Source organism: Acomys russatus, chromosome 16 (genome assembly GCF_903995435.1).
Source record: "Acomys russatus chromosome 16, mAcoRus1.1, whole genome shotgun sequence".
NCBI lineage: Eukaryota > Metazoa > Chordata > Mammalia > Rodentia > Muridae > Acomys > Acomys russatus.
In genome coordinates, this window is record NC_067152.1 from 25,846,522 (window position 1) to 25,861,563 (window position 15,042).

General features: G+C 44.7%; 1 protein-coding gene across 3 annotated transcripts in view; it reads right to left on the minus strand.

Moving 5' to 3' along the window:
• Window positions 1–6,081: 6,081 nt before the first annotated feature.
• The window catches only part of Krt23 (keratin 23), a 30,170-nt gene continuing 21,209 nt past the window's right edge, over window positions 6,082–15,042 (minus strand). For 2 of the 3 annotated variants that reach the window (XM_051158532.1, XM_051158531.1), the window contains exons 3-8: window positions 14,394–14,550; window positions 11,671–11,832; window positions 11,464–11,586; window positions 9,280–9,500; window positions 8,232–8,263; window positions 6,082–6,418 (exon numbers count right to left, since the gene is read on the minus strand). In XM_051158532.1, the coding sequence (XP_051014489.1) occupies window positions 6,324–6,418; window positions 8,232–8,263; window positions 9,280–9,500; window positions 11,464–11,586; window positions 11,671–11,832; window positions 14,394–14,550 (790 nt within the window). In that variant the 3' untranslated portion in view covers window positions 6,082–6,323. The remainder of the gene's footprint in view (window positions 6,419–8,231; window positions 8,264–9,279; window positions 9,501–11,463; window positions 11,587–11,670; window positions 11,833–14,393; window positions 14,551–15,042) is intronic. The other variant, XM_051158533.1, reaches the window with a different exon arrangement.

Genomic DNA, 15,042 nt, shown 5'->3' on the forward strand with positions numbered 1-15,042 from the left:
AATGTGCATGCTTAGATTATTTTTCACAACTCTTTGGAAGCCATTGTTGACTCTTGTGGCATAAATCAGAAACACATTGGCTACAAATTCTGGGTGCATCATTCTATGCCTGTAGGATCACAGGTTTGAGTCTCAGTTTCATAAGTTGCAAAGTGTGGGTAATGAAGTCTTGCATGGCTATGACCATGTTAAATGAAGTCATGGATGAAGGGCTCACGGGTTTTTAAAAGTGCACGTATGTGCCTATGCATACCCACTTTCATCTGTGTTTGGACACCTATGTGCATGCTGGTGTGCTTGCATGTTTGCGGATGCACATGTGTGTGGCAGCTGGGGGACAGCAGTAGGTGTTGTCTTCAAGAGCACTACCTGTATCCTTTGAGGCAGGGTCTCTCGTTGGCCTAGAGTGCACTGATGAGGCTTAGTTTAGCTAGATGCAAGAGGCCCTGGAATCCCACTGTCTCTTATTGCCCAGTGTTGTGATTTCAAGTGTGCCCTACCACACTTGGAATTTTTATGTGGGTCCTTGTGCTGGCAAGGCGAATGCTTTATCGAATGAGTCATCCTCCCCAGCCCATAGATAGTTATTTAAGAATGTTTTTCTAGTACGTGTGCTTTTAATGTCACATGTATGAATGTTCTGTTGTCTACATGTATCTTGAAATTGGCATAGATTTGTAGCCTTTGTTAAATGACTGAGAATTTTATTAGGTGAACTCTCGTTTAAAACCCAATGGGAGCTGGGCTGTGGTGGCTCACGTCTTTAATCCCAGCACTTGGAAGGCAGAGGCAGGTGGATCTTTGTGAGTTCAAGGCCAGCCTGGTCTACAAAACAAGTCCTGGACAGCCAAGGCTACACATAGAAACCCTGTCTTAAAAAACAAAACAAAAAAAGAAACCAACAAAACAAAACGAAACAACAAAACACAAACCAAACACCCCCCCACACCCACCAAAAATAAATAAATAAATAAATAAATAAATAAATAAATAAATACCCAACGGGAGATTTTTGGTGAGTACTGGGATGGTTCAACAGAGATAGACACATGGACACATAGAGACACGCACAGAGATATATAGATAAAACTAAAAGGAGTTAGGCAGCTCATTACATTAGGCCAGGGGCACACTCCTTTCCTTTACGCATGATCTCACTTAACGTTCTGGAAACTTCCTAATCCTTCTTAGAAAGATATGACAGGCATTGGTTATGAGAGAGTAAACGAGATATGGAGTGAGTCATAGCCAGGGATGAATTTGGGCACGTAGTCAAGTCAGAAAATCAACATGGCCAGGAAACATGAGCACCCCAGGGCATATGCTAACCCCCTCACATCTTAAAAGTACTTATTGATTAAAGAGTCTAGTATTTTGAAGCAGGCCGTTGTGAGGAGTCATAGCTAGAATGAAGGAGTTTTTAATCCCAAGGTCTTAACAACCGATTGTGTAGCAACTTAGAGCCACTGATGGTCTTGCTCATCTTAGCCTTGGATGTATCACCCTCCAGGTGAAGGAAGGCCCTGGCTGCCTGTGTTGAAACAGATCACCCTGCAGTGAAACTCTGGCTGTGTGACACCGTGATCATGAATATTTATAGGGAAGTTGTTAATGTCTGTGGAATGAGGAAGGTAAACACAGTTGGAAGGAATTGAAACTCAAAGATAAGACGCCACCTGGACATTCCAGCACGCTCTGGCTGGAGCAGGGCTTCTCTGTCCTGTTCAGGCTGAAGTCTACACTGTTTGTCCCCGCATGTGACAGGGCAGAGAGGGCAAGCTGTGAACACATGGGAGATGGGTTTATTCTCTGTAGTTTTAGCTTCTATCTGTTGCTTCGCCTATGGTTATTGAGCCAAGACTTTTGTAAAAGATCCATTCAGGTGTTAAGATGACTAAAGGCCATCCTCAGTCTGGATGGGTTGTAGTAAATACGCTTTTTAGCCTTAAGTCAGCTATTGTCACTGGACAATGCTATTTTTTGTATTTAAGACAGTCTGCTTTACTTGTCTGCTTTATTTATTTCCACATAAAAACCAACTCAAACTTTAGCAGCTTGAACAACATGTTTGCTTGTTCTCAATCTAATTTTGTGCTTAGAATCAAAGGACTATACTGTCTGTCCCTGATTTGTGACATCTGGGGCATCAGTTGATTGGCATGAATGGCTGAGATCTAGCTGGAATAGGGGGACCCAAACCATGTAGTGAGAGCTCCCCATGGCTTTTGGCTATTTCCTAAGAGACCTCCCCATGAGGCTAGACTTTAGTTTCCTAATCTTCGAAATGGGAAAGTTTGTTTTGTGTTGTTTTGTTTCCTGGCCAGGAAATATTTCCCATTGAGTTTCTTATTTGTATATGTTATATTTTACTTTGCTGGGAAAAAAAAGTAGTTACAGGAACGAAGAGGCTAAACAACAGCCATGTTTATCACGGAAACTTATTACCAAAGTCTTTCTATACCTTGGATAAATACTTGGTTAGGTATGGTAGGTGGGGGTATGGTTTCAAGGTTTGGAAAACACTTTTTGAAATCAAGCATCATTTCTCTTGTCAGTTTTTCCTCCACGGGGTTTTCTAGAAGTTCTTTCCTTGAACTTTGTCAGTGGAACTTTAACCAAAAGCATTTGAGAGTGATAAGGAGAAGGTTTTACTTTTCTGTTATTTGTCCCTGACTCATATGGAGCTTATTACAAATTCATGATATGGGAAATGTACTAGGTAAAATAAAACTGTACTTTCCTGAAATTGCTCAAACAGCAGGATTGCACATCTGTCTGGACAGTATAATCACATGGAAAAGATGCTGAGAGGCCTGACTCCACCCATCCCAGTTCTTGGTTGAGCAGGCCCAGAACATTCTTCAAGCATTAGGGGTTTCAAATCTCCTTTGGAGATCCGGAGGACAGCCGCCCTTGGGCTACAGAAGCTTGCCAAGGGCTCTTGTGTCTGACTCTGGCTTCCATAATTTGAGCTCTTTCCTTCTGCCCCTTGACCTTAGGGCTACTTCTTTCACAATATGGTCGCTGCATTCCTGACTAATGAATTTTTTTTTATCATGTACTTTTAAAATATTTGAAATGGAGTCTCATTATATAGCCCAGCTGGGTTCACATTTGTGGTCTTTCTGTCTCAGCCTTCTAAGTGCTGGGATGTCAGTCAGGCATGCGTCACCACACCCTGCTGGTGTGTGTGTGTGTGTGTGTGTGTGTGTGTGTGTGTGTGTGTGTGTGTGAAATTTTGTCGCCAGTTTTGTATATCACCGACAGGATAAAAATAATATGAGGGATATATAGGCACTTTTTTGGGATTGAATAGTATCAAAGGGAATCTACTTACTCAACCATTTTATGATTCTATAGCTTAACATAAATATTAATTCCACAATACTCCTTTCCACATCTCTGGATTAGGCAACTGTTTGTTCAGTTGGGTTGTGGTAGCAGCATAATAATTGCTATTTATTCCAAGGGTTTCTGGAATTCCTTCATGTGGGTTGGGTGTGTGTTTGTCCAAAGCAAATGTAAACAGAAACCTCTCTAGTTGACAGCTTGCCTCTGGACACAAGAATTAATCGATTTGTAATGGGTATTTTGAAAGAGTTCTGGACTGATTTAAATTCAGGATAAAGGTTAGTTTGTGGGACTCGGAGCCCAAACTCATACAATTGTCTCTTTATTTAGGTGGCTTAATTTTTGACTTGCCTCTTAGTGGGCAATTCTTTACTGATGGGTGGCTATCCTTCCCATTTGTTTGGGATTGGGAAATTTTCTGGGGAAACTGAGGCACACTAGCTACTTTAACCACTAGCATTAAAACGAACAAGATTTTAGGTCACTATATGAAGTTTACTTATGGCTCCCAAATCATGAGTAAACTGTGATTGTAAGAGTAACCGTCATTTTCTGAGTTTGGTGTTTACAAGTTTCACTCTGGCTTGGCATGCGCCCTTCTCCCAGGAGGCCTTTCTTTGTTGGTGTTGGAGATGGAGCCCACAGCCTTGTCTGTGGGGTGCAGGCACTATAGCCCTGAGTTATATTCCCAACCTCTCCCAGGATTTTTTTGAGGAACACTCCAACTTCCTCTTGAGAGGTACGTGTGCAATGGCCCCTTGGTGCTCGAAAGGTTTAGGTCAAGGGTGGTTACCAAAATCCATGGATGGCCAAGTCCACCATACATGGCATTTTGCTATAACCTATACTCATTAAGCCAGCTCTACCATTATTTATAATACCCAATGCAAGGCAAATTGTTGTATACCGTCATTCAAGGAATTGTGACAATGAGAAAAATGGCTGTACACGTTCGACACAAATCCAATTAGTTTTTGAAATAGTTTTAACATGTTGCTGGCTGAATCTGTGGCTACAGACAGACCCTAACGTATGGGGAGAGATGGCTGAAAATTTTGTGGACTTTTTTTTAATTTTTTTTTATTTTTAAGGAGGAATGTCTAGAGTAGCAGAATAATTGGGTGCTAAAATAGGAAAAAATATGTTTAGATCTGCTCGGAGATCTGTGCCCTGCTACCTTAAATAGACCCCTTTAGTAGAATGAGATTGTAAAAGGTAACCTGTCAACTCTGATGTGGATTCACTCTCTCTCAAAATAACATCACTGTGGCTGAATACAGCGCAGAGAGAAGTCATCTGGAGAGCTTTGTGTGTTTGCTATATTTCAGCTTCTCTGAAAACAGTCAAATCGTAAATGTAAACTTAAAATTTTACACCTGGAAAAAAAAAACAGTAATTTTTTTTTTATTCCTAGTGATGTGGGAAGCCTGTTTTCTTTCTTCTGTTCTGTTTTTTTTCCATCTAGGTTGTTAAATGCTTTTCTATTTTGGAGTGATTAAAGATCAGAAACACCAACTGTTGCTTTAAAGAGGAAACAGAATCGGGTTGAACAGACCCTCAGTTTAGAAGTTATCAAAAGAAATCCTTCCAAATGGCTCAGAGGTTAAGATTACTGGCTGCTTTTCCAGAGGACCCTAGTTTTAGTTCTCAGCACTCAATTTGGTGGCTTTCAAACATTCTGGGAGAGATAACACCCGTCTTGGCCTCCTCAGGCACTGTATGCACACGAAGCGCAAATACTCATGCAGAAAAAACAGTCATTCAACACATTTAAAACAAGAGTATGAAAACAGTAATAAAACTGAGATACTGCAAAGGAACTCAATCACATCCTCTTTTAGCTTAACGACTGCTGGAGGAACCATGAGACGCGGACTTCCATCAAGCTGCACCCGCCTGGCCAGCATTCATAGCAGCTTCACTTTTCTAGGCCTCAGGTTCTTTGTTGGTAAAATGGTTGACTTTGTCCACCCTGTACTTGTGGTCTGTCGAGTTGCTCGTATCCCATCATTGCATGTTCCCACAGTCTGAGGACGTCTTTAAAGACACGTGGTCTTCTAGCTCTTGTTCCCTCCACAGAGCCCTTCCGACCCAGCCATGCAACGATGGCTTACTCTCTCAGTGCCTGAGGCAGTGGCCCCTTCTCAAGGGGACAGAGGTCATCATCCCAGTAGGCTAGCCAGCAGCCATAGATCACCATGGTGCTCTGGATCTTGGCACTGGCAATTGGGTGTTAGCATTCATTCCTGTGTAATGACATTTCCCTCTCAATCTCTTTTCTTAATTTTAGTTTCCATCTACACACTCAGCTATGTGTGTATGTGTGTGTGTGTGTGTATAATACACACACACACACACACACACACACACATATATATATATATATGTATATATATATATATATATACCCCCTCAGGGGAGTTTTCAGAGATTCCTTCCTCTGTGCCCCTCCCCCTTTCTGCTAGCAGGGCCTAGGAAGCCTCAAAAACTACACTCCATCCCTGGTTGCACAGCTGTGACCATTCTGCCAAAGTGCTTGGCTACTGGCGACCCATCTGACACTTGGAAACCCCTCTGGATCTTTCATGGACGTGCTCCACAAGCATCTCAGTAGAGAGACCTTGAGGCCCTGTCTTGTCTGATGCCATAGGAAAAGACAGAATGCAACCCATGTGGAGGTTTATTGGCTACAAACCAGATGCACACTGATGGCCACCTCCCCCCTCCCACCCCCGAAGGCTGCACCAGGAGAGCAGGAGAGTAGAGCTTTAATTCACAAACTTCTTCTTTCACGCAAAAACTTTCAGCAATATATTAAGAGCATCATGGGGAGTCTGGTGGGGTCACTATAGAAAAAAAGTTTCTGAATCCGAAAACTCCAAGGATTATCATTGAGACTCACCCATTAGTGTCTGGGCAAGGACTTCCCATTGGGGGAATATGGTTTTTTATAACAGGCAAACTTAATGGCCTCACACATGCTTTTGGATCTCATTCACTTGAGAAAGAACTACTCTTCCGTTGACGCTCTCTTGGGTGATGGTCTTGATCGTTGAAGCTGCGGATCCTAAGGGAAAGAACGTGGAAGACGTCACTGCCAGGCTCTGCCCATCATGCACTGTGCTCATGCTGTTCAGTGACCTGCTCCCTGCCTGGTTTCTGTGTCTTGTAAAATCCTCACCAAGCTACATGGTGGGCTCTGCTACAGGGAGGAAGGGCCTTACCGTGGAGGAAAGCTCCACTTCCTCCAAAAAGCGAAGGTCTCTGAACAGGGCTACTTTCTGGAGATCTGGAGCCCGGTAAGGAAGCTGATGGCTGGCCACCAGCTCTTGCAGAGGGCTTTCTACTCACGAGGACTCTGTGGCTCTTCACTACAGACTGTGAGTGTACAGAGCACTGCGTGCCATTCGAGACATCTTGTTTTAAGTTCTAGAAGCATGGCGCGGATGGGTGAGAGGCCAAGGACAGTCACTGTTTCCAAAGACACCACCCCTTATTTGAATAAGTGCTTTGCTGATACGCCAGTAAACTAGTTCTAGGCCATAGGAGGAGTGGAAACTATGAATAGATATACAAGGGGAAATGTGAGACTCAAGGTTCTTGCACAGCACACAGCAGATGTACATCAAGTTTTGGGCTTCCCACCTCTGGCCGCAGCTAAGACGAGGTTTTGTGGCATCTGTCCAGTCTTTCAGAAACAGAGCAGTTAGACCAGCTGCTCTGAAATGGTTAGCTCAACTCAGATTCTCTGAACCTCTAATGCCTTAGGATAATTTTATCAAACAAATCTAATCCGAATGTGACGCCCGCTCTACACTCATCTGTGTTAAACTTTTCTGTCACATGTTCATGGTAATCTGAGAAAATGCTGGTTCCTGGGGTTGAAAGTGTGAGACTACTGAGTTAGACAAAGTAAAACCTTTGGTTGTTTCTCTTTCCTGTCCCTTTTATTCCTCTCGGAAATGCTTGCTCTGCGTCTGGCGTGCTGTAAGGCAGCATGCCTGTTCAAGGGAAGGATGCGTAGTGTGGCACTCCCAACCTCATCTGGCCTCAGCACACACCCTTCAGTGTTCCCTACTCAGATCTCATGGAAACCCTTACTGATCAATATGGTCAGGTTTGGGAACTGATGTGATGTAATTTCCTAGGAGTCTAGGTAACAGACGTCATCATTTAAGAGAGGGAGAGAGAGAGGGAGGGAGGGAGGGAGGGAGGGAGGGAGGGAGAGAGAGAGAGAGAGAGAGAGAGAGAGAGAGAGAGAGAGAGAATACTATCAATCGCTACTTTAATCCATGTTTTTCTTGCAAAGAGCTTGCATAAACAAGCCGAGCTCCCTTATTCAAAGTTCCAAAGTCCCAAATGCTCCAACTTCCCAAGCTCTGGGAAAAGTGACATGATGCTGTGAGGGGAACACTACACACTGCAAGACTTTACTTCACACAAAAATAGACTTAAGATGTGTATACACACACACACACACACACACACACACACACACACACACACACGCTTGTATATTTATATGAAGCACTACTAAATTTTGCTAAATTTCATCTTTAGTGCTGGTTTCCATCCTCAAGATATCTCATCATGTACATGAAAATATATAAGGAAAAAAAAACCCTAATTCACTTATTCATAAGATCGTTGAATAAGAAATACTCAGAGTTCCACTGCTAAAATAATCAGGGCCCACTTGGCTCCATGGTACCTAATTTGTTAACTAAAGTGAAAATTTCTGGCCATCTGCAAGGGAAGTAAAAATTGAGCTCAGGACATTAGGGAGCTGAGTGAGGCTTATGACCAACATGGAGTGGGTAGTCAGGCTGATTAGCTGAAACAACAGGGCGGGTCAGACGGTGAAACGGATCCTCACTTACCTTTCATTCTTGACTCAAGTTCATCCATCGTCCTATGAAAAGAAAGGGGGGAAAAAAAAGCGAAGTCTGGGTTAGCAACCACCAACCTTTCCTTTGCTCAATTGTCACTTTGTAGCTCTTTTGGGAGGATAATTGGGCCAGGCAGTTTCAAGATCATGACTTTGTGGGGGTAGCTGGATCCCGTAGAAGAGAGAACAACCTCCTAGAAGCCAGGAGAATTCTCCCAAGACTTCCTGTCCTTCCTTCCAGTTCCCAGAAGCCACCAATATCCCTTCCAGAGTTTAGATCTCAGGTCTGGAATCCTTGAGATCTTCAGACCGGTCATAGTTTGACCCAATTACATTTTGTTTATGTATTTTGACAAAGAACTTCTGATCCATAATTTTGGGCCGCAGGACACGCATGGATCTCTTCATGATTAGCTATTATTCCTTGGGATGGTCGGAAATACCAGTTTTAACATCTTGACTCTCTTAAGGAATCTTTCCCTGCTGTGGATCTAAAATGTTTCCCCTGCCTTTTGTTTTTACTTTTTGAACTCAAATTGTGTGCGCTCTGTTGGAGAAGCACAGTAGTCAAACCTGTTTGCCCTTCCCCCATGCCTGCTTTGAACCATTACTTTATTTAACTGTTCTGAGTTAAATCATACAGGGGGAACTATTCTTTTAGTTCAGACTCAATGAAAGAACAGATAGAGGAATCTTCTAGGGAAATTAGTCTCTCTCTCTCTCTCTCTCTCTCTCTCTCTCTCTCTCTCTCTCTCTCTCTGTCTGTCTCTCTCTCTGTCTCTCTGTCTCTGTCTCTCTCTCTGTCTTCTTCCTCCTCCTCCCCCTCCTCCTCCCCGCTCCTCTTCTTCCTCTTCCTCCTTCTCTCTCTCCTCCCTCTCCCCTTTCTTCTTCTTCTTCTTCTTCTTCTTCTTCTTCTTCTTCTTCTTCTTCTTCTTCTTCTTTTCTCTCTCTTTCTCTATCTCTCTCTGAGACCCTTGGGACATAGACATTTGCCTGCATGGGAGAGTCATATTAGCATGTCCCAGCCACTACTGCCTCACCCTTCACTGTCTCCCTCCAGGAGCTGGCGGTAGGTGGCGATTTCCTTCTCCAGGTGGGTTTTGATGCCCAGCAACACCTTGTGTTCATTGTTTTGACGTTCTAGGTCTTGGCGTAGCTGTATCAGCTCCTCCTCATAGTGGGAAATGATCTCCTGCATGTCCTGGAGACGGCAGGAGTACCGAGCCTGGGTCTCTGTCAGCATGTTTTCCAGAGCGGATTTCTGAAAGAGGAAATGATAATTCATTCACTAGTGCACTGGGAGCCTTGGCAGCCCAGGCTTGCCTGGCTATCAAGCCACATCCCTCTAGTGCGGGCAACCTTTCATCCCCTCCCCCCCACCCACCGACCCAGAGACCTGTTTCACCCCTTCTCCTTTATCCTTAGGCCCTGTCTCTCATCCCTCCTCTCAGCCCTCTGTCTCACTGAGGGAAGAGAACATTCTAGTGGGAATACCAACAGCCACTCTCCTTTATTTCCACTCACGGACTTGATCTGTGTCTTGGTTTCCAATGGCTCCAATGGCTCCAATGACACGAGCTGTCTGCTGCTGTCACCTCCACTGCCTCCTGACTTTATTATCACTGTCCCTTCTAGCTAGATAACCCTGCCTGGATTTTCTGTCTTAACTCTCTAGCCACCCACCCTCGGCCACTGCCCAGCTTCTCTGCTTCGCATCACAGAATTCCTCGAAGAGCAAGCTACTCTGGTTGCTCCAAATCCTCCCTCCAAGGAGCCTACAGAGCCCCACCCTGTCTGGATCCATTTTGGCCTGACCCCATTGCCCTCCTTTCCTTCCTTGTCGTCCTCCCCCCCCCCATCTCTTCTCTCTCCACTCCTTTCTTTTTCTTTGATCCTGAATGTTGCACAGGACACATTTATGCCTCCTTCCTCTTTGCATTTGCTGTGCCCTTCACCTGGGGCTCCCCACTTCCTCTCTAACCCATAGCCACAGCAAGCACCCCCCACCTCTCTCAGTCCATCCTCAGCTGTCATGCTCTCACCGCGTTCAAGGTGGCAGCTCTCTACTCTGCCATCTCTTCCCTTCTCCCGGGCAGTCTTTCCCACCTGTCGTACATATATTTTGACGATTTTGCCATCCTCACTCACTCTTCCATCACTGAATTCATAGTGTTAAGCACAATACCAGGCAGGGGAGCACAAGAACATAGATATCAGCATCTTACTGACCCCAGGACTAGTGTCAAGTGGAAACACATTCAGCACTCCCGAGCATCACCCTGTGATCATTTCAGTGGCCGTCATCGCCACCTTGACAATGCATAGTTTTCTGGGAGACAGACTCTTCACTACACGAACTTGTCATCTTCCTTCTGCACCCTCCCAAGTGCTGGGGTTATAGGCATGCGCCTCCGTGCCTAGCCGACAGTGCACATTTTAATGTCTGTTTGCTATCACTAATTCACAAGACAAGGTTATTTGCTGTATTCTTTTGCAAAACACGTGAGCTAACTATGCCTGTTCAAAATGCAGGGTGAAAAGCAGTGCTCAGGAGCCCCGCTGATAAAGGAGCAGAAGGTTCAGTAGATATGAAGGGAATCAATTGATAGATTATGCACAACGATGTTGCATTCCTACAAAGCGTCTAACCAAACCAGGGTGAAAATAGAAGTGGCTTAGGCTCAAGAACATAGGCAGGATAGTGGGGAACACATCACACACATAATGGATGCAGCAACACATTGGAGTCATCCAGGCCTAAATTTGCCAGCTGTCATGCTAGTGCCAGGATTTCTTCTTATTGGAGTTTGGGGGACATACTGGGTGTAAGTGAGGACTGGTGGTCAATTTGGGGCTGTGCACAGCGTCCTCCACCTCGGAAGTCACATGACCTCACTACCAATACCTCGCCAGTTGTATGACCTTTGCCAAACCCATTATCTGCCCGGAGCTTTGGTTTCCCTATCTTTAGAATGAGGATAGGACCCTTCCTGGGAAGGTCAATATGACGATCAACAGCACTGGATGTAAAGAGCTACCCAGCGGAAGTCTATCTATGCCTTTACACACATTTCTTCTCATTCTCACCATGAATGCTTTGAATGCAAAGTGGAGAAGGAGAGAAGTCCCAAGGGGACTGGGGAGCTGGGACCAGGGGACAAGGTGGAGGAAGTCTCAGTGGAGAAGACGGTACAGGGCCCAGGGTCTTCCCTTCCTCAACTCACCCTGTTGTGCTGGGCCTGCAGGTCAATCTCTAGGGCCTGGAATGTTCGTCTCAGCTCATGGATATCACTTTGGTTGCCCTGTACAGGTGCGGGGCTGGCCACATCCTGGGCCATGGCTGCTGACTGCGAAGCAAGCAGAAGTGGAAGCATCAGTGTCGGGCCATGTGGCAACAGAGGAATTGGGAGGTCTGGTCACTCTTCCGCTACCTGCTCTCTAAACCAGGCGTCCAGCTCTTGATGTTTCTTCTTTATTATCAACTCGTACTCTTGCCTCATATCTTCCAAGACCTTAATCAGATCCTCCCCTGGAGTCGTGTCCACCTTCACGTTGACCTTGAAGTCACTTGGCATATGATTCTCTTCCATTTCCTGTTTCATCACAGAGAAAGAAAAGGAATTGGCCCGTGACAATCAGAAGGCTGGACTATCGTGAAAATTGGCGCTAGTAGATGACTCTGGTTATGGATTGCTACTGTCACTGGTGTGGGCATTTTGTAGTTATTACAAACTAACTAAATATGGTGTACATATTCTCTAAAACGTTATAAAATAAAGACTAACATAACACAAGTATTATGGTTTGTTATATAGGGTCTTCTGCAAAGGGCCATTGCTGTGGGCTTGGTTCTCAGCTAATAGCATTTTCTTGGTTGGCTCGGGACATTTTAGGAGGTAGGACTTTGCTGGTGAGTCCCTGTGTGTGTGTGTGTGTGTGTGTGTGTGTGTGTGTGTGTGTGTTCCTTGGAGATATCTTATTCCTGGCCCCTTTCTGTTTTTCTGTTTCTTGTAGCTGTGACATTTAAAAAAACCTCTCTTTTCCTGTACTCCTGCTGCTGTGTCACACTGTCCAAGTGCGTGGGTCAAGTAGCCATGGACTGAGCCTCTGACCCTGTGAGTCAAAATTAATTTCCCCTCCCTTAGATGTCTCTGTCAGGGTCATAGCAATGAGAAACAGCACACTCAGAGAACATGTGGAAGAGGGGCTGCCTCACTCCTTGAAGGACAGAAAGGAGCAATACAGGAAGACGGACAGAAGTGAAACAGAGGGAGAAAGGGAGTGGGAAGAAGGAGAAAGTAAAAGAGGAAACAGGGGGAGAGAAGGGAGGGTGAAGGAAAGACAGAGAGACAGAGAGACAGAGAGGAGAGAAAGAGGGAGTGAAGGAGAGAGGGAGGGAGAGAGATAGAGAGAGAGGGAGAGGAGAGAGAGGGAGGAAGGGAGGGGGAGGGAGAGAGAGAGAGAGAGAGAGAGAGAGAGAGAGAGAGAGAGAGAGAGAGAGAGAGAGAGAGAGAGAGAGAGAGAGAGAGAGAGAGAAATGAGAGAGAGTACAAGCTCACTTGGGCAGAAACAAAATACTCACAAGGACCCACCCCTTGGATTCTACTTCCTCCACCTCCCCAAGCCTCCAGGACTTCTAAAACAGTCCTGTGAGTGGGGACTGTGCAGCAAAACTCAAGCCCGTGGAGGCCATTTCCTATCCAAACCAGAACAGCACATAGTCAGATGGTTTCTTTGACCTAATTCCTCAGTTGAGAATATTCTAGAAACAAATAGATTCCTTCTGACAAGTGTCCATTGGTAATGTGTCTATGAAGTCAAGTGGTCAACACTTCCAGCCCTCGGCCAAAGCTTTGGGGGAAGCAGTTAGTTCAGCAACCAAGAGAGAGGCTTAAAGAATGTTCCTCCTTATGTTTCCCTAGGGGTTTCATGGAAGCCAAGTGGTCACAGGAAAGGTGTTACTAACAACCACTGTTGACACAGCTATTCAAAACTGGGCTCTTTGATGTTCAGAAGCAAATGTCTTTCTGTTCTTTGTCAGTCTCAGGGGCTTCAGATGAACAGTAGGTAGTTCTGTAAGTCAGTTATATGGCTCTATGGATTAGGATCTTTAAGCTTTGACTTTCAGTATCTGCTTTATTCCATTGTCCTCATTCTCTGCACAGGGGCCCATGATGGAGGTTCAACCTCACACGTTTGTTCTCATCCTTGCCTTTATCTCTCTCTGTTCATATATGTGTAAGTGCATACACCTCTGTGCGTGTGAAGGCCAGAGGTTGAAGTGGGTGTTTCTTTCAGCCACTCATCACCTTATTTTTGAATCTCTCACTGAACACAGAACTCTCCAATCTGGTAATGTCGGCTCCCCAGGAGCCCCCAAGCATCCCCCTGTGTCCGCTTCCCCTAGTGCTGGGCTTACAGGTGCACCCCACCACACCAGGGTTTTTTTTTAATGAGCATGCTGGGGGCTTTGAATTAGTGTCCTTGGCTTCTACAACGAGCACTTTGTTGACTGAGCCTCCTTCCCAGCCCCACTTATTATTATCTTTTTCCATTTCTATGTGTGTTGCATGTATGCATGCATATGTGTGCACATGTTTGCGCACATGTGTGATCATGGATATGGTGGCTCAAAGTTGATGTTAGGTGTCTTTCCTATTGCCCTGCACTTTTTTTATTTTATTGAGGCAGGGTCTCCCTGGAGCTCACTAACTTGGCTAGTCTTAGTCAGCCATATTGCCCTGTGGATCGGGTCTTTGCCTCCCAAATGCTGGAATAACCATACTAATCTAGAGGGCTCCGGGGATCTGAACTTCAGTCCTTATGCTTAGGCGGCAAGCACTATACCTACTGGGCAATCTAGCCAGTTCTGATTCTCACAGTATTATAGGGACAAGCCTTGGTGACCAGTGTGCGGTTACAAGTTATTATTATTGCTATTAATTATTGTTATTTTGCTATTCACTGCTAATTATGATTCTGCTTGGTACTTTTGTTTAACATCTGAGCAGATAACCTTTATATCAGAGAAATGAGATGTCACTGTGGTTATAAGGGACACTGAGCCTGGCAGTCCCTCCTGTTAACTATGGGGTCACCCTGGACTGTGAGGTTGAGAGCAGAGCTGGTTCCCAGGGGCCCAGGGCAGCCCCACCTGCTCATGGCGCTTCTTCATAAGGATGAGTTCTTTCCTCATTCCCTCCACTTCCTGTTCCAGGTCTGTTGTGACAATGGTCAGATCATCCAAGGTCTTTCGGAGGCCCTCAACTTCAATCTCCAAGTCTTGCTTAAAGGAGTGTTCATTTTCATACCTTTGGAGAGAGGAGGAAAGAGCACACCTGTTGTTGGGAGGCCATAAACATTGCCAGGGTCCACTTGGGTTTAGAGGGGTCACTCTTACTTTTCAAGTGTAAGTGAAAGACTAACTGATTCATACAGGACACCTGAGGCATACTGCTACATTGACGTAGGAATATATATATATATATATATATATATATATATATATATATATATATATATATATATATGGATATAGCACATTTATTACACTTATTCTATGCGATGCTTGTCTGTGTTGGCAACTCAGCTTTTAAATTGAGTATATAATAGGATACATTTAGCCCTATAGCCATCATGTATTTATTATACATGAGTATTTTGCATATGTGTTTTATCTACATTCATTACTGAAAAAATTGTGTGGTTGTTTGAGCATTTGTTTATTTTTGAGACAAACTTCTTGGTATATATCCCAGGCTGCTCTTGAACTCACGATCTTACTGCCTTTCCCTCCCGAGGGC